Source organism: Strongylocentrotus purpuratus, unplaced genomic scaffold, assembly GCF_000002235.5.
Source record: "Strongylocentrotus purpuratus isolate Spur 01 unplaced genomic scaffold, Spur_5.0 spur5_scaffold_12, whole genome shotgun sequence".
Classification (NCBI taxonomy): Eukaryota; Metazoa; Echinodermata; class Echinoidea; order Camarodonta; family Strongylocentrotidae; genus Strongylocentrotus; species Strongylocentrotus purpuratus.
Window position 1 is genome coordinate 9,299,167 of NW_022145597.1, and position 23,752 is coordinate 9,322,918.

Consider the following 23,752-nt stretch of genomic DNA (forward strand, 5'->3'; position numbering starts at 1 on the left):
AATAATTTAGTTGTTAACTGTACATTTGCAAGTTCAGCAAGAGATGGACGCATGTGTGTCAAGGCATGATCTCCAGAACATGGGAAATTGATGGGGAAAGGAGTGGAAATCATTTGCCAATAAACATGAAAGTCAGTGGTATTATACACCCATGTTGCAGACCTGCCAACCAGTACGATTTAGTCGTATTACGTACGATTTTTAGAAGCAAATACGATAGTACGATTTTCCTCAATAAAATACGATTTTCAAAAAAAAAAAAAAAAATGTGTGTGTGTGTGTGTGCCATTTCCAATGGTAAAATGCCAATTCTGTCTTGTGAAGTATCCTACAAACATCTCACATAGGCAATTTGGGGATGTCCATTGGTTCATCGAACACACCAGTCGTGACGAAATCATGCATATTCAATCAATGACCCTTAAAAAAAATCTTCCTGTATGTAGGAACTGTACGAGGCATTGATCTGCGTAAAAGTCCGTGTTTATTTTTAAGAATACAACTTTTGTCAGTAAAATACAACTTTTGGGATTAAAGTATACAGTTTTTGAACTCCAAGAGGTTGGCAGGTCTGATGTTGTAGTATTGTTTCCTCATGTACTTTATATTTGACTGTGTTTTATAGGAGGCCCATACAAACATCCACATGGGAGGAGGAGGAAAGAAGAAGATGGAGGATCACCCGTTCTTCATCAAGTTCAGGAAGAAGAGCAAGAGAGATCCAACGTCCGATGATAGAGATGGTGAGAAGGATTTGGTTTCTACAGGGAGGATGATAAAGGGATGATGATAAGTGATGGTGGTAGTAAAGTGATGATGAAGATGGTGGCGTGATGGTGATGTTCTACCACTTTAATGGTGATGGTGAGGGACTGACATTAACCCATTGTCTACAGAAACCGGGTGGTCCATGTGTTAGTCTTTGAGTACGAGAAAATTCTGCAGTCAACAGCTTAATTGATGATGATGTTAATGAAGAATTTGTTATAACAAGATTCCACTTTACTTCTTCTTCTCCTCGTTCAGAATGTGAGACTCCCAAGTCGATTGAAGAAGAGGAGGATGCCTCTGACTCTGTGGAAATGACAGGAGAGAGGGAGAAGAGACCAGTCAACAAGGTAGCCGTGGCAGCCGGGATGAAACGCCTGACCTTCCTCATGGATTGCTGTAACCCTGGCAACGTGCCGGATGCAGAGTTCTTGGCCGCCGCTCTTGATCTGGTGGGTGTTGCTTTATAATCTATAGCTATCAATGCAAACCTGCATCAATTAATTTGTTTCTTCTTCTTTGTGGTCTTCTTCTTTTGTTCTTTTCTCCTTTCTCTCTGTTTCCCATTTTTCCATATGTTTTTTTTTCTCTATAAGATGTTCCATAATACTTCAGCTTTTCTGAAGTTAACCCTTAACTCTTCTCTCTTGTGTTACTTTTCTCTTGTTATTCTCCTTTCCTAAATCTTTTCTCCCTTGTCTTCTTTTCCTTTTCCTTTTTTCTTTCATATGCTTCTTGCTCATTTTTGTCCTTATTTCTTCCCAAACTTGTTTTTCCGTATTCCCTTTTCATATTCCTTGTTCTGTCTTTGTCTTGAATCATATCATGGTATAACTCTTTTTCCTCAAACTTGAACATCACCTATTTCTCAACTTCATACATCTTCTTGCTTTATTCCCTTTCCTAATTTCTACTTATATGTACTTGCATATTGCACATTGATGTCTATGTTGTGCTGTGCTAAACAGTGTTCATGTGCAATAATTTTCATGCCATAAAATTTTTTAATTTTTCATACAGTGTGCAACGCATAACTATAAAGGAGAGGTGCCAACTTATTACATGTTAAATGTATACAATGGAGAGAAAAGAATTTTCTTCTCCATGTATAAAGTTTAAAGCATTATTATATTATCTTTTTTTTTCTTACAGCATGCTCCAGTGGTCGCGAGGGCAGCTCTCTTCTTAGAATGCTGTCACTTTGTGCATCGTTGTAACTATGGCGACTGGCCTGACTGGATGCGCTTCAATGTCCGGGGAGCCAGGGGGCGGGGCCTGAGCAATGTGTTTGGTTCAAGGGGGACATCCTCCTGCTACCGTAAACACGCCTCCCTGCAGAGGACGGCTGCGAAGATGTTCTACTTGTGGGCTGAGGTAACAATCTAAGTTCAAGAGAATTCTTATTGATGGTACCCCCCAAAGTGATGCATTTTATGATAATGACGGTTAGATGGTGATATTGATCCTAATGATAATGTTAATGATAGTAATGGAGATGGCAAAACTAAAGTAACTCTCGGGGAACGTGCGTTTGCCATTGCTGCCTCCACATTGATGATGCTAATTATGATACAGGTGATGATGATGATAATTATAGAGATAGTGAAGATGATGTTATAATGTTAATAATTATGATGATAGGGATGTTGATGATCGTGGTGGTAATGATGGTGATGATGATGGGGATGATTATGATGATGGTGGTGGTGATCGTGGTGATGATGGTGATGATGATGGTAGTGATGGTGTTAGTGATGATGATGAATATGATAATTGTGATGGTACTTATGATAGGGATGATTAGAATGCTGATGGTAATGATGATGGTAATAAAAAGTGATAGTGGCTAGAGACACTGTTGAGGATTTAAATGATAATTGTTTTTACGGAAGTGGTACCTGTAATGGTTTTTATGAAGATGATGAGTGGTGGTGATGTAGATGATAGCAATAATGACAAAGCCATGGTGATGATATTAGTGATGGGTACGCTAATGGAGATGGAGACAATTACGATCTATTTGACTATGATTGTGTTAATAATGGTGATTGCAATGATGATGGTGATGGTGTATACAGGAAAGGAAAAAAATGGTGAGGGTACATGGAAAGGTGATAACATTTTTAACGAAACCATTTTCAATCTTCCCAACAGGCCATTGGTACCCGTCTAGAGGAGATTGAGAAGCAAGAATCTCAGAACGTTCTCCATGTTGTCGGAAAGGTGAGAGATGAAGGGCTCAAGAAAAGACTTCGCAGAGAAGATGATGAAGAGGACTTCCTTGATGAAGGTATGAGATTTCTTTGACAAGTTACGTATAGTATATTTGTAAAGCGCTTAGAGACATTGTATTAAGCGCTATATTAAAGCTAAATATTATTATTATTATTACTATAGCCGCTTTCCCACCTGTGCCCCGTCTTATAAAGAGTTGATATTTATCGCAACTTATTTGCAATTGATAAGGGGACTTAATTTGGATCAATCAAAACTCTTTATAAGACAGGACCCTGATGTGTTAAACTGTCTCATAAAGTGCTTTGACAAAATAAATTATAAAGAGTTGATATTAATCGCAACTTATTTGCGATTGATAAGGGGACTTGTGATGAATTTGGATCAATCAAACAGTAAGACAGTATTGTGTTAAACTGTCTCAAACAGTGCTTTGACAGAAAGAGATGAAATCAAAACATTGTGCTTCATATTCCTGTCTTATCTGAATTTAAAAAGATACAAACACCCCATTGATTTAATAGTAATAGGGAAGGAACAGTGTTTTTTTGTAGGCCTGGGGAGATAAGGGAATTCAGTAGCCAACAGTCTAGTATAATAAAATAGAGGCACTAATATCCTTTGGCACGATTTTAACCTGCACTAGCTACTCTTCACCCAAGTGTTAAATGGATACACGGTAGGATACCACCGTCATTGTAGGTCAAACAGTTTTTGAGGGTCAAGTAACACCTGGGTGGAATAATCCACAGGGAGTGTAAATTGTGCACACAGTGTGCGCGGGCAAGTATTGAATTGAATGACCGGGGTAATAGTATATCTGTAAAGTGCTTATTATTATTATTCCATGTTGATGTCATTTCTTCCAGCCACCGTCAACCCTCAAGGAACAGCCTGCCCTCACGCTCTCAAGATGGTCGCCTGTCAGCTCCTCCTAGAAATCACCTCCTTCCTCCGAGAGACGCTTCAGAGCCTCCCCAAGCCACGCAAGATGGATCGAGGAGGTCTGAGTGGCATGAACCGTGGGGCGAGGGACTCTGAGTTCTTGGAGATACCTACCGTTACCATGGCGCCCGCATCGCCTCAGCCACCGACCAGGAACGCCAGCGGGTCAAGCACAACGTCCAGTCCCCCGCATCCCAGACACAGTATCTGCGTCAATCCAAGCGTGGATAGCCCACTCTGTAAGTCAAATCTACAGAGCTCACATGATATCTGTTCAGAGCCATTAAGGGCATTAAAGGCACTGTTTAACAATGTTAAATCTGACATGCATGGCCCTACGCATTATCAGTGTCTGTGACATGGTGTAATATTGAAGCCTTAGAAAAATTGAACTTCAAAATAATCATGAAATGCCTCAAAAAGATAAAAATATTTGAGTGACTGGTTTTACCATACACATTTCTCCAATAGACTATAGTGTAATAAAAACCGTTAGGAAAACAAATGTTGAAATTTTGATTTTCAATCATAAATATTTTGATAATCAGACAACCGATCGGCTTATAAAATGGGGTTTCTGACCGACCTAAAGTTTTGTAATTATCATTTAAGCATGAGCTAAATTCAAGATTTTGTTTCAGAATCTGAGACAAAGATACCCAATCCCTTTAAGGGCATAAATTTCTTGTATACAAGTTAACGCCCTTCTGGCTCCAAACAAATCATATGTTGTCTGCTGAGAGCCAAAATGAGATTTAATTCTATCATTCAACCGCATCTGTGCCACGAACATGTTGAACAATTTTCGTAACTTCCAAGAGTTACCTTTCACTTCTATCGCTTATCTAATTGTCCAGTTAGGCATGAAATATACATGTATCCCATGGGAATACTATTCGACATGAGCATCCTGGTTCAGGATGAAAATAACTTATGTCATGAAATTTTGATCCGATATTATATAACTTTGCAGATTACATGTGTACAAGACCTTATGTACAATGCATATCTTTGGTAGATGTTAAGTTATTGCCAATTTGATAAATTAATCTTATAAATCATGAAAGGTTGAAATTTAATAATCTTTCTGTTGACTAGCATTCATTACCCATGTGATATGTTATTCATCTATATTTGGTATAACATTTCTTATGAGGTAATTGTAATTTCATAATTCTTTATCATTCCCTGATCTGAATCGTTGTCTGTTGAAGAAGAAGTCGTCCAGCTGGACTATAGGCCTACTCTCTATTTTCTTCATTGATATATCTCCTTCTTTACTGTCCATGTAAATTTTGAATTTTAGCTTGATAAATGTACTTGTATTTTCTTTAGCCCAAACTGCAAGGATTGTAGTATCTGTATCTTTGTGAGATGTGAAAACAGTTTGCAATTTCATCATGTAATTTCTGAAAAATTCAAAAGAACTCAGATTTTTCTTTTTATATGTATAACATTAGAAATTAGGAAAAGAATGATACCCATTGGTGTTATCTAATTTTCATTTTAAAAGACCAAAATAATTTTTGTTGGTCAAAGACACATGTAATGAAATAAAAACACTTTTCATACTTTTGTCATGTGTGATTGCATTCTGTTTAACTTATTAATAATCTTTCCTTTTGCAGCATGGGGAAGTGAAAGGAAGATCAGCTTTGCGCTAGGAGGAATTGAGAAGATTGGCGAGAGGGAGAAAGAGAGAGGTGCAGGGGATGACGACTCACAACACAGCAGTAATACAGAACTCAACAATGTAGAACAAGAAGAAAGAAGAGGTATGACACCCATACTTTCATTTAGATATTTTAAAGGTGGATGTTCAGAAGTGTATGCTCCTATATTTTAACAAACATATGTTTCATTTGCCACTTACCGTAATTTGAAAACAGTGATATTAATACTTGTTATGTTATGCCTAATACTACATGTAAATGTTCATGATACATATATGTTTCTAGATGTAATAGGGCTGTTGTTCTCACATATATATTGGCACAACAATTATCTTTGTAATAAATAGAAACGTGTGTAAAGTAAACAACTTGAATGCATAACTGCCTGAAATGTGATATGAACTTTGCTAAGGACATTGTTGACCTGTTAAAGGGGTTTGAATGTAAGTAAGTTTTCAATGTTCCTTCGAAAGTGTGTAAAGATGGAGCCTTGATTGATTGTTTTAATTATCAAAGTACTATAATTAATATTATTTTTTTTTTTTTTTTTCGGGGGGGGGGGGGGGTGTATTTCACCCATCAGGCATGCCAAATGTATGATTAAAAAATGAAATTGTGCTTTCTATTTGAACTCTTGATGACATTTTAAATTCCAGTGGGCATGCAAGCTCGAAAGCCAAGCCGGGGCGGACTTCTCAGACGCCATGGGGTCACGACCTCACCCATGGGACGAGATGCAACAGCTAGACCGACAGGAAGACATCGTAGCAGCAGTAGACCAGATACTTTACATGGTAAGGCCTTCTTCATCACAGTCAATAAACCACTCACATAATGATAATAGTCATTTTAGTAATAATTATAATGACACTGGCACATGTAGGTGTATTTCATGTTCTTGCAGGCTTTATACAAATACACATATGTGCTGTTCCTTTGTTTGTGATGGTAAATATAGCCCCTTACGTGCAATGGCAGCAACTCCCAACCCAAAATTTGAATGATATACATTATGTTCGGACAATAAAAGATAGTTTATTCTTTCTGAAAGAGATGCACATTTGTAGTTTTTTCCATTTTAATGGAAGATGTTTACTGCCTAGTTTATCAATGAAAAACAAATAAATTGACTTGTGTATAGTATCATCCATCTTTATTGATGAGGACTCTATGTATGTACCCCTCAAAAAGATGTAAAAAGCTGTGACATCTTTTACTTTTATGTGTATGTGATGGGATAGATACACCATTGTACATTGTAAGATTTCTTTAAATGAATTTCATCTTAAAATATCTTTATTTATAATCAAAGGTCTGGCCCGATCAGGATCTATCAAGGGGCGTAAGGTGTCGTCCATCTCTATCGATGAGGACTCGACTGGTGAGACGAGCAGCGTATTCAGTGACCAGGTCAGCCCGCAGGAACAGGACCTGTCAGAGGTGGTCTCGACGCCCGATGGGGGAGGGCTGGAGGAAGTGGACTTCACCAAGAACATGCCGTGGATACCAGTGAGTGTATGCATGTAGGCTGTGGCAGCAGAGAAAAATGTTTATTAGTATTTGTTAGAAGGGGGCTCAAACACCAACTTTGGCTTGATCATTCCTTTATTTGCATATTGGAAGGAGAGAGAAATGGGAACAACTGCAGAGTACCCTATGCCACAAGTAACCCCAACCCTAATCCTGTCCCTAACCATAACCTTACGTAAACCCAGATGTTGATCTTGACTCTGATGCTCACACTGACCCTCGCCTTGAACCTAACCACCCTCACCCTTGTTTTCATTCAAACCCTCATCTTACCCTAATCCTAACCCAATCTGTAACCCTAACCCTGACCCTTGCCCTGACCCTGACCCTGACCCTTTGCTCTTACCCTCACCCTCATCTTCAGCCTCACCCTCACCCTCACCCTCACCCTCACCCTCACCCTCACCCTCATCCTCACCCTCACCCTCAGCCTCACCCCCATCATCATCCTCAGCCTCAGCCTCAGCCTCAGCCTCACCCTCATCATCCTCACCCTCACCCTCAGCCTCACCCTCATCATCATCCTCAGCCTCATCCTCAGCCTCACCCTCACCCTCACCCTCATCATCCTCAGTCTCACCCTCACCCTCATCCTCATCCTCACCCTCACCCTCACCCTCACCCTCACCCTCATCCTCATCCTCACCCTCACCCTCACCCTCACCCTCACCCTCAGCCTCACCCTCACCCTCACCCTCAGCCTCAGCCTCAGCCTCACACCCCCACCCTCACCCTCACCCCACGTTCATCCTCACACTCACACTCACCCACATCCTCATCCTTACCCTCATACTTACCCTCACCCACACCCTCACCCACATCCTCACTCTCACCCTCATACTTACTCTCACCCACACCCTTTGATTAAGATTAGGTTTTACATGACGTAGGTCAAAGTTTGGGTTTAGATAAAGTATACAACTTGCTTGTATACATATAATGCTGGTTTAGTGTTGAGTTTCAAAAATAGGCTAGTGCTACAAATAGTGCCTGAAGGAGTTGTGCTGTGACATGTTTTGAACAGTCGAACACATGCATTCACAAAAATGAAAAGTACATGTCATTCGTTGTCATCTTTCAAAATCTTTAATTTCATTTTGTTCTATTTCTAGGTTGTGGTTGAGATTGCCAGTAAGAGTAACTTCCTCTGCCAACACAAGCGCAGCTGCCACCCCAACTGCCTTGAGCGCCAGAAGCGTAACTGCTACCGCCTGATGAAGGCTGTGAGGGCGGTCTACGGGGAGGAGATGTTTCCAAAGGTCAGAGACGAGGAGTTGGAAGAGAAAGTCAGACGATTTGAAGCAAAAACCAAGAGAAAGGTAAAAAGAAATGCAGTCTGAATTCATCATTGTGTTCTTGAATGTAAACCTGTTCATGCTCATATATTTGTTTCTGAAAGATAATTTTTCTTTATCATGTATACATGTCGATGGAATTCTGGACTTTGAAGTTATAGTCTCGATTGTTTTTTTTTCTGTACTTTGTCCTCATCGTTTCGGCAATTAAACAAAAAATATATATTCAATCAATTAACATGTATGAATAATCACAGTACATGTATTGCAAACTAAATCTATCGTCAAATTTTCCCTCCATTTAGAACTGTATTCATTCTGCAATGACAAACTTCTAATAAAGATAAAATCATGCCACTATTTATAGCTGTTACAAATATGTGTGTGCATCCTGCGTTTCCATTGTTTCATCTGATTTAGTTCCCTGTTACCTTAAATACATGCTTTCTTTTTAATGATGATATGGAGTTATGGTGCCTTTTTTTTCTTTTTCACTATCTGTGTAATTTGTTTATTTCTTTTGTTTTGTTTTTATTTGAGTCACAGGAGAGCACCCAGGGTCACTCTACCCTGCGTAGTTTCCGAGAACTGAGGCGGGAGAGCACCTCCTCCACACTGGATCGTCAAGTCAGCATGTTCCGTCACAACGCCACCAGCCGTACCAACTCTGCTGTGGCCAACTCGGCCATGACCCTGCCCTTTGACCTCGAAAGGCCCCACGTGGTAGACACGCCCATCATGAAGTATCTCAAAGTACAGGTACAGAGTCTAATCAGTTTTCTGTCATGGATGGACAGTTTCTAAAGTTTGAAAGTTATAAGGAATATTGAAATTAAAAAAACCTTGAATTTTAATGTTAATGGAAATAAGGGAATTGGTTGTCGATGGTTTAAATTTACCAATTTTTGTTGGTCCCCGTTTATATATACAACTAAAAGTGCTTTTCTGTTTCTCCATCATCGTCTTTATCAGGCTATGGATTTGTATCACGCCCCTCTCTCCCTGCTCGCCAAAGCCGCTCCCATTCTTGGTGAGGAACTCTATGACAACATCTTGCCCCTGTCTTGGGAGCTACTCCTGGATACAAGCCAGCAACTAGCAGGATCAGCCGGTAAGAAAGATGCTGTGTGGTTGCCACGGTGATGTCCTGTGGTTGAGGAGGATGAGAATGATCTTCTTGAAAAGGAGAAGGATAGTGATGATGATAATGATTATGATGTTCTTCTTATCCTTCTTTGGAATACTCCTCACCATCCCTTTATGAACCAAACAAGGAGGTTGATGTTGGTGTAACTGATGATGATGAGGATGAGGATGATGACAAGGGTGTCAATGTTGAATGTGATGATGGTAGATGATGAGGAGGAGGAAGATGAGGAGGAGGATACTGATATCTCCTAGATAATATCCAGAAACTAGCAGGATCAGCTGGTAAGAAAGATGCTGTGTGGTTGCCATGGTGATATCCTGCGGTTGATGAGAATGAGTAAGATCACGATTAGGAGGATGAAGCAAAGGATTATAATAGATAGTTTTGTATATGCTTATGTACTGGAGATAATGATAAGGGCGAGGATGATGATGATGTGGATGATGTAGATGATCATGATGATGTTATTGATGCTGCTGCTGCTGCTGATGATGTTAATGAATATGATGACGATAATGATGTTAAGGAATATGATGACGATGATGATGTTAATGAATATGATGACGATGATGATGTTGATTATGAAACATGTAGGTGGTGATTATGGTGATGATGGTAGTACAATGGTTTCACTTGTGATTTTCATGTGGATTGTAATAATAGTGATGAGGATTAAGGTGATGATGACATTGATCATAATGTTTTGTTGATGAGGATGACGATGTTGATGATGGTTGTTGTATATTGTTATCATAGCTGCATTGGTACTGATCTGTGCGGTCAAGATTCCTGATGCGGTCAACCAGTTGATTGCAGGAGAGATGCACCACGTTGATGCAGGTCAGAGAGTGGAGGCTGTCCAGCGTTTTGGGGTTCTCTGGAGATTCCGTCACCAGGTCTGGCCTCGAATGGAAGACAAGGCATCCATTTTATTCAAGGTTTGATAACATAATCGTCATAATACCTAACCACATCTCTCTTCACATTCTAAAAGTTCATGTAAGCTGCATGTATACAATGTATGCGAATCTTGGACAACCTCCAAGGTTAAGTACTTTTCAGAAAAATTACCCCAAGATACGTGAAATAATTTCAGATAGAAAATTATGCTGTAGATGTGTATTGTTTAGACCAGCATTGCAGTAAATCACATTCATTAAAAACCATGACTTACATTTGGGAATAGATGTACGTGATCTTGTGTTTGTTAAAAGTTTATGAGCAATGTATGTGTCACTCTCCATGGCTCATTATTCATCTAGTTTTAAAGACGATGTGTTTGTTTGTAAAGGTGTCGTGGTCTAGAGGGTCTCACCGAACTATAGATCATATGGCTCATGGTTCGTGTCCGACTAATGTCCTTTGGCAAGACATTTTGCTGTTCTAAATTTGCCACTCTCCACCTAAGTGTTAAATGGGTACCTGGTAGACTACGAACATTAACAATATCAATAATAATAATTAGATCAATTTATATAGCTCAGCAACAATATGAATATACTCTACTGCGCTGTGGGATTGACATGTGTGCACTTGTAAAATAGCGCATGGCTGGAATACTCCCCAGCGAGAGGAGCATGTAGACTATCATGTGCAGATTAGCAATCAAATCCAATGACCGGGGTAAAATAATGATATTGTAAAGCGTTTAGAAACGAAGTATTAAGCGCCATACAAATGTGTCTATTATTAAATGTGTGTGAGCAATACTATGTATGCATCCCATGGTTTATTATTCACCTTCCGTTTAATAACTTTCTACCAAAGCATATATCAATCATTCATAGTCTGGAACATTGAATATAAATATTTGATCCTGTGTTTGCTTCCCATCATTACCATACTCAAAATCACCTGTGGTAATTTCATTTGCAGGTGCCTCCACCAAGCATTGACTTCACCGTACCCTCGCCAACCATCGGGGTGTCAAACGTGCCCGTCCTGGACCCCCCATGGATGCCTGTAGCCCACTCGGAGCTGGAAGAAAAGGTCTCAACGGAGCAAGAAAGCGTAAGTATACATGTAGCAAGACATTTCTGAAATAAATCTGGCTCTGAGAACCGTATCGACTTTTAATCTTTGTACGCTACAAAAATAATCCATACAGGCAATTGGTCAAATGGTCTGCTGTTGTCTTCGATGTCTTCTTATCTCATTTTCCCTAATGTTTATAATTCTCATACGTGTATTTCAAATATGACCCTTTTGCACAGTTTCTTACCTTGTAATACCAGAAGCAATGGTAACCCATGCACATAACTATATCTACACATACGTGGATCATCAGTTACCTTCATGCATTATTCATTCACTGTGCCACATCATCACCCCCCCTCATGAATAATTCATAACTGATATGTTTATTATGTCTTTACATGAATGTAGCAAACAACATTAGTTTCATGTGATGCACACTTAATTATTTACTTGTGGAATGGAAATCACTCTACTGGAGTAAGGAGTTATACATTTTTACCAAAGTTAAGATAAACCAAAAAAGAGTATTTGAAGTTCTTGACAATTTTTCTGTTTTTTTTAATATTTTTTTTGCTTAGTACAAATTCTGAGTTTACCCGGCCAGAAGCATCTTTTAAAGACAACTCAAAATAATCAATTGTTTGAATTGAAGAGAAAAGAAGTTCATATTGAGTTAGTACTAGTAGCTATAAGGCACATAATTCCTTATATTTGAATATTTCCTAGTATTGCGTCAATTCTGCATGGATATTTGTATAGGAAAGTGGACAATAGAATTAACCTCATTATTTTCAATGATTGTTAAGATAACAGCAAAAAGGAATTTCAGAAAGGCAGTAAGTAATCGCAGGTTATTTTTGTGTGGGTACATAAACATGTGTGAATCATCTTAATTTAAATTAATGTTTTATTTTTATTTGAAGTGATTGCTGAATTCTAACCTTGCATGTCAGTAAACACATTTACTTTGAGTGTGAGATTAGTTCGAATAGTTTGAAGCTTATTTATGGTTTGTTAATAAGGACCAAATATCAAGTGCAAAATTTCTTTTATCTCAGTGGTAAAAGCCTTGGATGTTATCTCGTAGAACCTTGCGATGACGTTTGGCACCACCGTTTATAAGCTACATTGTATCTAACAATGGTTTATTCATTTAAAAATATGCATCTCAGCAGAGGGTTTGAATTGTACGATATTTTTACGAAATTATTTACTTGATAAAAAAATATACTATATAGAATCATAATGATACAAAGAAACAATATGCAATTGTAAATTATTCATGAGCGTAATACCAAGGAGCACACGTGAGTCTACCATTAAATGAGTAGTACGTTTTGAGTGTAGGTGTATGGGGCGCCAATCCAAAATCAAAGTGATTTTGTCCACAGAATCGGTGTTGGGAGAGATTTTGTCCGTGGAATCGGTCTTGGAAGTAATTTTGTCCACATAATTAGTTTTGGGAGTGATTTGGTCAACGAAACTGGTCTTAGGAATGATTTTGTCCACGGAATCGGCCTTGGGAGTGGTTTTGTCCGCGGATTCGATCTTGGGAGTGATTTCGTGACAAAATCAATTTGTCAGGTTGCTTTCGTGACAAAATCAATTGTTGATATTGCTTTCGTTACAAAATTAATACGTGTGATTGCTTTTGTGACAAAATCAACCGGTGGGATTGATTTGGTGACATATATAGATGAAGGTTCAAAATAGTATGTGTGATGTATTAAATTAAAGACTGCAAATGGAAGAGTGTAAGCTCAATGTTTTGAAAAGGCAGGTGGAAGAGAGAGAGAGAGAGAGAGAGAGATGGATTAACAAATAAATACAAGGAAATTAAAGGTGTAATTTACAAAAATGTTCACTGAATTTTTAAAATAAATAGATTTAGTAAATAATAGCTTGCCTGACCTTATGCATGGAATATTTCATAAAAGAGAGAATCAACTCGAGCATATCTGATTTAAAGTAAATATGACTTTATAAAATACCCATGACTGTACATGGCCTGTCATTAACACTCATCGTGTTCTTAGTGAACTATCATGTTCAAACTAATTTTGACTAATCACACATGTATTTTCATCATTCATTCATTTTGATGTTTACTTGTACATGGTTGGACTAACTTTTCAATACTGATATTTTTTACATTTTACTTTTTCAACTATAGACTAAATAAGAGTGTATCTTCAAGGAAAACAAATTGAAGGACTTTTTCTTGAAGTATACTTTAACCACATCTCCTATCAATTTGTCATACTTAGGTAAATAGGTAGCTTATTTTAGCGAAATGTAATAGTACAAAAAGAAGTACCCAGAACGCAAAGTTGGCCAAAAGCATAGAGGATGGAAAGGATACTGATAAATCAGAAGTTGTAATTTTATGCATTTGAATGCTAATTTGTGTATTAAGGTATATAGTAAGGGTACTTGCCAGGTCTTTGTCTGAATGATATGGTTCTACGTCAATGCCATACAAAAAAGGATTTCATCAATTATGCATTTTGCAATACGGAAGTGTCTTTTCATACTGCTTCATTTTGCTAAGAAACCTAACGTGAACGGGCTCTGCTTGCTATCCGTAAGGACCGCTATTCATTTAGTCACGCGTTATGGATAGCGGTCTTTATGAATAGTGGTCCCTATGTATAGCGGTTCTTATGGATAGCGAGCTTGACTCACGTGTACATATATGTCCTCGGATGGTCTGATAATGGGCCTAATTGAAGACTCTTCCATTTCTTTCTACCCCAGCGCTCATTTGCAGCGGTGGCCGTCTCACGCACGATCCAGCATAGGGAGCACGTTCGGAAAACGCTTCTCCGCGAGCAAGAGAAGAAACGCAAGGCTCGTGAGACTTTCCATCTCATCAACGTACCGGTCATACAGCAGGCCGCCTACGAACCTTCCCACCACGTGACGTCAGATGACGAAGGTAAGTCGCCACTCTTTATTCCTTCTCTCTCTCGAGTATCCTTGTCCCATTATAAAGCCAAGCACCAAGTTCTATGTCTCTCTCTCACTGAACTATTTGTAGACTATGATTTCAGTTTTCTCAAAAGCAAGTGCCTGATAGTGATGTCAATTTCTTTGATCACAATTCAAAGCAAGTAGAATACTTTTGTGCTCACTAAAAAAAAGACGGCTTTCCTAGAGAGCCGTTCTTTTATTTTCTTTATTTCAACTACAAAAGCTTTGTAGAATATATCATTTCTGTAATTTCTGTACATACAAGCCAATATATGTATCCCTGCTATGCAAAAAGTACATTGGAAATCTTAGATATTAGAACTTGATGTTTATTGCTTTATTTTGAGTTCATGCACATAAATGAGAATTTTTTCTTTTCAAAATCTGATGAAACAAAAAATCTGCATTGCAACATGATGGAGAAAACAAATATCAGTATGATTTTTATTGGAAAATATAATTTTGGAGTGTTTCAAGAGACTAAGTTTGTGAGCCTTTCGGGAAGGAAAGACTTAAAGTTTCAAATTATCTTGAATTTAACTATTTGTATAACCTTTTTAATTTCAAATGACAAGAATTGATTGAATATTGTATACTTTTGCACCTAATAAACTGCTTCTCTCCTAATAACAATGATGTTGATTATGAGATATTGATATATCCCAAACATATATCTGTTTGCACTTATTATTTCATGTACGTTTCACAACTGTGACTATTCAGTCTATTCTAAACAATTCTCATAATATTTTTTCTTCGTAAACTAATCAAAGAAGTTTAAAGTTTTTGACAAGATGGTTTTGATATTAACCAATAATGAAGGGTTTTGTTTGATTTCATCTGAGTAATCCCTATTTATTTGGGTTTGAGTTTGCAAAACACCAACTAACTACCACATTTCACGCTAACACTTACTTCATATTGTCCGATTGTGAACGCAGGTGAAAACAAATCTAGTTCATGCATTTTCTTTTCAAAAGAGTACCCAAAAAATGAATTCTCAAGTAGTCACCGTTTTTCTGCATGCCTTATCTTTTGTAGACAGTTTTCATTTATTTTGAGGAAACTACCGAGTATAAATGCTGAGAAGAAGAAAAAAAAGAGAGACTCACCTCACGTTTTGTGTACATAGCTCACACTAACTAAACCCTTGTGTTGTCACACCCTTTCCCTTTTCCGTTTTCCTCCCTTTTTTTCTCCATCCCCCCCATCACATCACATGCTGTGGTCACGCCCACGCCACGCCTTCACAACCACACACTACACATGACCTAATGTGCCACGCAACTTGTGTCCGTTCGTTGCTGCACCGCCTGCTAATGTCCTGGGCTGTATTCTCTGCTTTTAAACAAACAAACCAAAAAAAAAAAATCACTCACACTGTCACATTATTACACAACGCCTCATCATGCCATACCCCCTCATCATCATCCTCATCGACGCTGTCATCGTCGTCATCGTCATGGGATGAGCAGACGATACGCCAGGGTCCGTTTGCGTGTCGGTTGGCCCCCGTCGCATTTCTATCGCCCCGCCGGCACAGCAGGCTGCGGCCAACCTGAACCGTGGCAGGAATCTGTCTATACGCCGGGCATCCCTCTGGTCTGGTGGTACACTCTCGGCCAGCACAGGTAGCTTGATTTTAGATTGTTACCAATTCTTATGTACCGGTCAACCTATATTTGTGAACTGCTGAATGTATCATTTATGTGTGAACATGTTAGTCTTCCTATTCCCCCCCAAAAATAAAATATCTGACATACTTCAGAAACCAGTTTCACTATATAAAGTTTGGATTTTTCAATATAATGTACTAACCTATCCCTTTAACTTTTAATCGTTGTCATCATTATAAGTAGTATCACTTTTTGAATAACACTCATGAAATGTTATAAGCAATTTCCCAATAAAAGGGGTTGATTAATTACAGTTAAAATCATCAAGAACTGTAAATAAATCATTTTAAATCTAAATTCTAATTCTAGGTCCGCGTATAGTCTCTGCTTTGTCTTTTTTAATTTTCATAAAATACAGTGATGCATTCAATAGTACTTTTATTTTGCGCCATGTCAGTATTGAGAAAGAGTTGTCTGTAATTTGATCAGCATTGACTGAATTGAAATTGTCAAGGTATATAGTGAGGAACTCCCTTGTGGTTACAGATAGTGAATTGAAAATGTTGTACATGACACGACTATGCGTAAATGTACAGTGAGTGTGTTCATTTCCAGTAGTACAGCAATTAACTTTGTGTAATTTGTTCCTTCGGTAGTGACATTCTTTTCAATATCCTTGTGGAAGAATAATACTTGTATAGTTTTTATGTAAACCCCCAATTTTATTATATTTTGATGGGTGAAAAACTTGATACCCCGGGTACCTTAAATCATTCAGATTTAGTGCTGACAGTGGGCAGAGAGTCAAATCTGTATTTTCTCAATTCTTAAAATGAATATACCCATGTCTGATTTCGAAATACATGTTAAATGTAAGGATAATGAAATAAATCTGCTCATTGAAATGAAATTGAATGGATTCAAATGGGATCAGTGACCAACTTTTTAAAAACATAATTGCTCTGGGCTTAATTCGTCACAAGGTACATGGTTAGTGTTAGGGTTCAGGTTCCAGTTGAGTTTAATGTTAGGTTTAATAGTGGCAGGGTTTAATAGATTTTTGTATAGTGTGGGGTCAAGGGTTGAATTTGGTCAGTGTTGGAAAATTGACACGTAGCAATTGTTGCAGAAGCAAGACGTTGTTCAGTCAAACCTGCTTTAGTGATCACCCGTCTACAAAGACCACATTTTTTGTATCCCTTGAAAATAGTATCTTATTGAAACATGTACTGAAGGAACCTGTACATAAAGACCACTTTCTTGTCTCCCTTGGGTGGTCTTTATAGACAGGTTTGACTGTACAAAAGTTTACATGCTGCATTTATATCGTATGTGGTGTCTTTGAAATCATTCATTATACTGTGTGACATTTTAAAGTTATTATTTTCCTTTATATTCATATCTGGATAAAAGTACAGTCAAACCTGTATAGAAAGGCCACCCGTCTATAAAGACCACATTTTGTTGGTTCCCTTGAATATGGTTTCTCATTGAAACCTGTATTAAAGGAACCTCTTTATAAAGCAACCTGCAAATAATGACCAATTTTCATGTTTCCCTTGAGCGGTCTTTATATACAGGTTTCACTGTATAATTATTTTGAAATTGATATTTCCCACTCCTTAGATTCACTCTCATGATGTTTTAGATTTCAAGTTTTATTTGTATTCACTTTTTGATGTACTTCAACTTTTATCACATTATACATACATGTAGGAAATTATACTTATTCATTCATTCATTAATATTACTAATAATATATGAGATGTGTAAGGCCCCAAATCCACTTGATATCAAATGCTCAAAACGTACTTGTGAAGAAAAAAAACACAACACTCTGCGATTACCACAGATGTCTTTCTGCCACTATTCCTATTCAAATGTGTACATGTACATTTACATATTTTGGGCCAATTATTCAGCGGTAGGCTCTTTAGTGACACTCTGTTTTCTCTTTGTTATTGGAGGAAAAAGAAGAAGATTTAAGTTAATAAAGACATCCAATTTGAAGTGGTAGGAAACTGTAGTGGTAATTATAGTGTTTAGTATTTGATATACATCATACATATACTTATACATGTACATTATGTAATCATAATCATAATCCATAGTAATGGTATTTTTGTGGAGTGAAAATGTTTGATAAGCAAGAAATGTTGTCAAGATACGCTGTTGCCCATAAAATTGGAATAGTTTTTTCTTACCTTGTTTCATGAATGATTGTGAGAATATGATTTATTCTTTGTTGATAAGGTTTATATCTTCTCAGAACTTTATTAATCAAACTCTATGACTCTTTTGATTGATTGATAAAGTTCCGAAAAGATATAAAAACCTCATCTATCAAAAATAAATCATATTGTCACAATCACTTCAAGGAAAGAGGTTCCAAAAATATTCAAACTTTATGGGCAACAGTCAAATGTATACCAGATTTATCATCCTTAAATTATCCACTATTTGTGTATCATTTGATGTAGCATAAAATGATTGTATATGGATTTTCTCTGGAAAAACCAAGTTGTGAAAAAAAGTTAATCCAATCCAAGTATATACAGGTACATTGCTCATCTGTAGATTTGCTGTTGCAGTGAAAAACTCTTAATCCAGAATTCACAAAGGTGGTCTAAGTCTAAATCATGGATTAAACCAATTGACTATGATGAGCAGCCTTAAAGGGCAAAATAAGAGACAACCTTAAGTCAACACATAGAACACAACCTTTGTTCTTAAAAGACCAAAGAGCATCAAATCTTTAGATTTTTTTTTGCACTTTCATTATAATGAATTTTTGGGCTTTGTTGCCATTTTGGGTGGACACAGTATAGTGCTGGTTCTTTTGTGAATTCCGGACCATAGACTATAGTGCTTACTATTCTACATGTAAATTTTCATATATACATCCATCTTCAGTTCATGAGTGAGTGCACAGCAAATCATTTTTATCTGCTGAAAGCTAGGAGGGCGTTAACCGATGTACTATACAATTGATATCACAGAAGGCCTGTCATCATCAGACAGAAGTTGCAAAATAACCCACTATTTTCAGAATCGGGACATTTTTTTGACCTATACGCTCATCCTAAACTAGCTCAGACCGGCGCAAAATAACACGCTATTTCGCAAATAACGGTCCATTTTGGAAACAAGACCATTATTTTTTTCAGGATATTTTTTCTCGATAGAGACGCAAATGAGCTGGCTAATTTGGGATCGGGCTAGTTAAAATAGCGGGTTATTTTGCAACTTTGGTCTGATGAAGACAGGCCTACAGTGTAGATGCCCTTCTGGGCTGGCTTTCAACAGACTATTTCAGCTGATTCATTTAATACACATCATCTGTTTAGAGCCAAAAGGATGTTATATGATACCCTTTTACATAGAGTTAATGTCTTTCTGGCTCTCAAGAGATGATATATATCAGTAGATGTACCTGATATTGCAATGTAAAATATAATATTATTATTTGTTCTCCAGTAAATTTCCAGGTAGGCCGAATAATTCAACTTTATTTATGAATTTTTATGGATAACAGTTTATGAGCCAGTCAGAAGATTATGAGATGGTTTAATTTAGAATGGGAGTAATCAAGCTTAAATCTTTAAAATTTACTGTTTTGGTAAAAACATGTATGCAGAGATTTTCATATCTCTGTTACCAGAATGATGTGTGATTGGAATTGAGAATGACTTGCCTAGACTGTTTCTTCAAATACTTATGTATAATCAATGTTAATTAAGCCGAAACTGGATACCTTAAACATCTACGTTTTATGATCGGACTTAGCATTCCATGTTCAAATTTAGTTTTACTTTGGAATTTCTTGCATGATATATGCATATATGTGTTGTTTTGAGTTAGCAAACAGCCACCAGTTTTAAAGCATATTTTAAACATTTGATGCTTATGTGACTGTATAATTTGTCTTTGAATTTGATGACAATACCCCTTTTCTATGAAATCATAAATGAAGAGAAAATGGAATGGAAATAGGAAAAAAGCTAGTTCAGCCCCAATGTCTTGCTTCTCATCTATCCTGCACTAAAATTTCTTCTATGAGATAACTTGGTTATCATACAGATCTTTTTAATTATTCAGTTTAAAAAAGAACTTCCTCATGATAAACAATAATAATTTTTGGGTTGAATATATGCACTGTAATAGAGAAATATTATTTGTAAAAAGGCAAAAGGTTTTCATTAGGAATGAGGTATATCTTTCTGAAATGAATCATATGTGATATGAAAGCTTTTTTTAAACAAATCCCACACAGCACTCCATAGCTTCAATTCATGCACACGCAGCTAGCTGTTTTTTTTAGAAGACTGTACATGTAAATGAAAAGAAATTAGTTTTGGCGATTCTGTGAAATGCATCCCGCATGACATTCGTCTTTTATCCATTTATTTCATCAAAAAATGACATTAAAATCTCTTGAAATACAAATTCCCTGGAATAATGATAGTGTTGTCTGAAAAAGACATTATTCAGTGGTCATACCAAGAGATTTTTATTTTAAAAATGATATAAACGGATAAAAGATAAATTAGAAATGTTGTCTGGGGCACATAGCACAGAATGGCCCTTTTGCTACATGTTTATGGAATGAAAGAAAAAAATGCTACTGCTTATGTTGGCTTGACTTTGCAATGAAAAATTTAGCTACATGCTCGATCATAATTAGAGTCTCTCTGAAGTGTGAGCCAGCGAGTCAGGTCTGATCACAAAGGGTTGTCCAGTGGTTTGGGTGACTGGACCCAAATCAAAGGGTTCAGGGTTCACATCTCGTCTAGCAACTTGATTGCAGGTTACAGTTGAATGGGAGATCTCTGGGCCTTAACAAAGAAACAACTCCATACTGTGACTCCGTTTCCTTTGAGCCCGATGCCAACGACTTGAATTGTATTTGGGATTACTTTTTGTAATCAGAGATTAGCGTCCATACAGTTTTTATTATCTTGTTTTGTTGCTAAGGCTTTCATAGAAATAGTTTATAAGGGTGATGGACACAGAATTATGAAAAAAGTAAAGTACATTTTAGTAGCTGAAGATAGGAAGGGCCTGGAGAAAGGTCATAAGGGAAATTAAAGTCCATCCCAACAGCACATGTAAAATGGACGCTAAATGATGAATTTTAAAGCATTTCCTGAACTCGCTGGCTATGTCACATGAGTGGGCTTTGGTCTTTTTTTTTCCTCTTTTTTTTTTGGGGGGGGGGGGGGGTGGGCTGCGGCAGAATTTCTTCTCTGCTGTGTTTAAATTTCACCTATCTTTTTAAATCTTATTTTGTTTTATTGGCCTGATAATGTGCTTGTTAAGTCAGCTTCAGCATGAGTCTTATACAGGAGAACGGCCGAGAAATCACCCCCTAGATTTGAAGTGATGAAGTGCATTCGACTAATAGCCTAGAGTGGATTGTCAAACCAACTGCAGTGTAAAGGGATCATGATGTTTCATGTAGTTTCATTGTAAATGTCGCATTTCTCATGTTTAATTCCTGTAATTTGGCGATAAAATGAAAAATTGAATTGACTGTAATGTTATAATTATACACTGTAGTAGATGATCTGATACGTTTATAGATATTTGGCGCCTTTGGAGCCTGTAGTTCTTCATTTAAGAAAGAACTTTGATTTAACATTACTTGTTCATCTAAGATTTCTGTATGTGTGGAAGACTATCATTATTCAGTTTGAATAGACACTTGTTTCAAGAGGAATTATATATATATATATATATATATATGAATGAAAAAAAAAGAAGATGTTCCTTTGATTGACTATTGTGCTAAATATACAAATTGAAAAAAGGGGGAAATTTCTAATCGGTTGAGAATTGTAAATTACATGATGATTCCTGGAGAGATGTAAATGATTATTTTTATGCCCAGTCAAATTTTTGACATGTTAGGTCCTGAAAATTTGCCAACACGGAAATTAAATCTTGTCTAATTTTTAAAGTTGCCAACAGATGTCCACATTTTTGTTTCAAAACAAGAGAAATAAGAGATTTGTCAATAGTCTTATCTCTAAAATTGTCAAATTTGCTGACAGAAGTCCCCCCCTCTCTCTGTTGCTACAACCCTGAGTACATGCTTTGAATTACTTGACTGTACAGTAGAAACTATTGGGTTTGTCACATGGTAGATGTTTCGTGCAAGAGCCTTTTGTTCCCTTTCCCTGTGTTACTAACGCTTTGACCTTTGACCTATCAGCGGAGGATGAGACCATGGTAACGGAGCGAGCTCATCACACACCGCCCACGTTCGGTGTGTTCTTCCCATCGTCCATCTGCTCGTCCATGGTGCATCTGACCGCTCTGCTGGACGATGCAGAGGTCAATCTGGAAGGTGTTTCAGGTCAGTTCGATTTTCATCTCAAGTAGAATAGGGCTAAGCCTTAACAGATTACATGTAGCAACATGGAGTATGCACATCACAAAACTACATTGGTAATTGACTGTACGGTGGAGGGAAAATTAAAAGGAGATTCCATTTCAATTTCAATTCTCATTTCAGCTTGGACTGATTTCTCAAAATGTATTGTCTAAAGTTAAATAGATATAGTCCCTCTAAATGTTGAAGTTATATCACTAGCAATTATTTTGTATATATCGTGCAATTAAGTAAAAATTCTACATTTATTATGATTAGAGATTGTAATCTTTTGTTCAACCAAATTAAAAGTTGTAACAGCTTGTAGCTAGTTTTATCTTGCAAAGAGTGTTTCTACATCTACTATAGATTAGCTTTTTGGTACAATGTTTGAACAATTTTTCATATAAAGGAAATGATGAATAAATATGGAAAGAAATCTATATAGATGGTTATTAGTGAGAGAAGTTTTTCTACATCTACCATAGATTTGCTTTATGTTACACTGTTGTAATATTTTTTCTTTACTTTGAAGTCGTAAAAATGAAATGATAGACAAACACATACAATAAATCTTCCTAGATGGTTACTAATTAGAGAATAAATGTTGTGTTTAAAAGAGTGTTTCCATATCTACTATAGATTAACTTTAATGTTGCAATGCTTTCGATATGTTTTTTCTTAACTTTGATATCATAGAAAGGAAATGATAGATTGCTATGGGGGAAATGTTTACATAGAAGGTTATCAGCGAGAGGCTATTTTGGTCTTGAAAATGGTTCTTCTACATCTACTATAGATTTGCTGTATTGATTGCTAAGAAGTCATAGAAAGGAAATGATAGATTAATATAGAGAAAACAAATCTGGGAAATCTTATTAAAAATCTAATGGCTTCCCCCCCCCCCCCCCAAAAAAAAAAAAAAAAACGCAAAAAGGATTCCCCTTACAACCATAATAATGAAACGGCACATACAGAATACAAACAAAGCACACAACGATACTAAGATCATTAGCACATCACAAATATTGTATGTAGAAGATCAACTCATATTCATGTGAGTGCACCCTGGTTTTCATCATGTTTTCTTTCTTTCTACCAGTTGGTGAAGTTGCACACAAGATCATGTGGACGTGCCTGGTGGAAGAACCTGCCCTCATCTTGAGGTACATCCTAGAGAAGATCACTGCTAAGGATAAACAGGTAAGAAGGATCAA

The 23,752-nt window shown here is 37.1% G+C and overlaps 1 protein-coding gene across 1 annotated transcript in view; it reads left to right on the top strand.

Annotated features, from left to right (window-relative positions):
- Window positions 1-635: 635 nt before the first annotated feature.
- Window positions 636-23,752, top strand: part of LOC578533 (protein unc-80 homolog) — a 58,401-nt gene continuing 35,284 nt past the window's right edge. Inside the window, exons 1-17 of the mRNA XM_030981785.1 lie at window positions 636-743; window positions 1,027-1,220; window positions 1,921-2,142; window positions 2,923-3,058; window positions 3,873-4,187; window positions 5,577-5,723; window positions 6,278-6,415; window positions 6,934-7,130; window positions 8,264-8,470; window positions 8,993-9,205; window positions 9,419-9,557; window positions 10,353-10,534; window positions 11,472-11,606; window positions 14,331-14,511; window positions 16,022-16,177; window positions 22,377-22,520; window positions 23,638-23,738. Of these exons, the coding sequence (XP_030837645.1) occupies window positions 647-743; window positions 1,027-1,220; window positions 1,921-2,142; window positions 2,923-3,058; window positions 3,873-4,187; window positions 5,577-5,723; window positions 6,278-6,415; window positions 6,934-7,130; window positions 8,264-8,470; window positions 8,993-9,205; window positions 9,419-9,557; window positions 10,353-10,534; window positions 11,472-11,606; window positions 14,331-14,511; window positions 16,022-16,177; window positions 22,377-22,520; window positions 23,638-23,738 (2,904 nt within the window). The 5' untranslated portion in view covers window positions 636-646. The remainder of the gene's footprint in view (window positions 744-1,026; window positions 1,221-1,920; window positions 2,143-2,922; window positions 3,059-3,872; window positions 4,188-5,576; window positions 5,724-6,277; window positions 6,416-6,933; window positions 7,131-8,263; window positions 8,471-8,992; window positions 9,206-9,418; window positions 9,558-10,352; window positions 10,535-11,471; window positions 11,607-14,330; window positions 14,512-16,021; window positions 16,178-22,376; window positions 22,521-23,637; window positions 23,739-23,752) is intronic.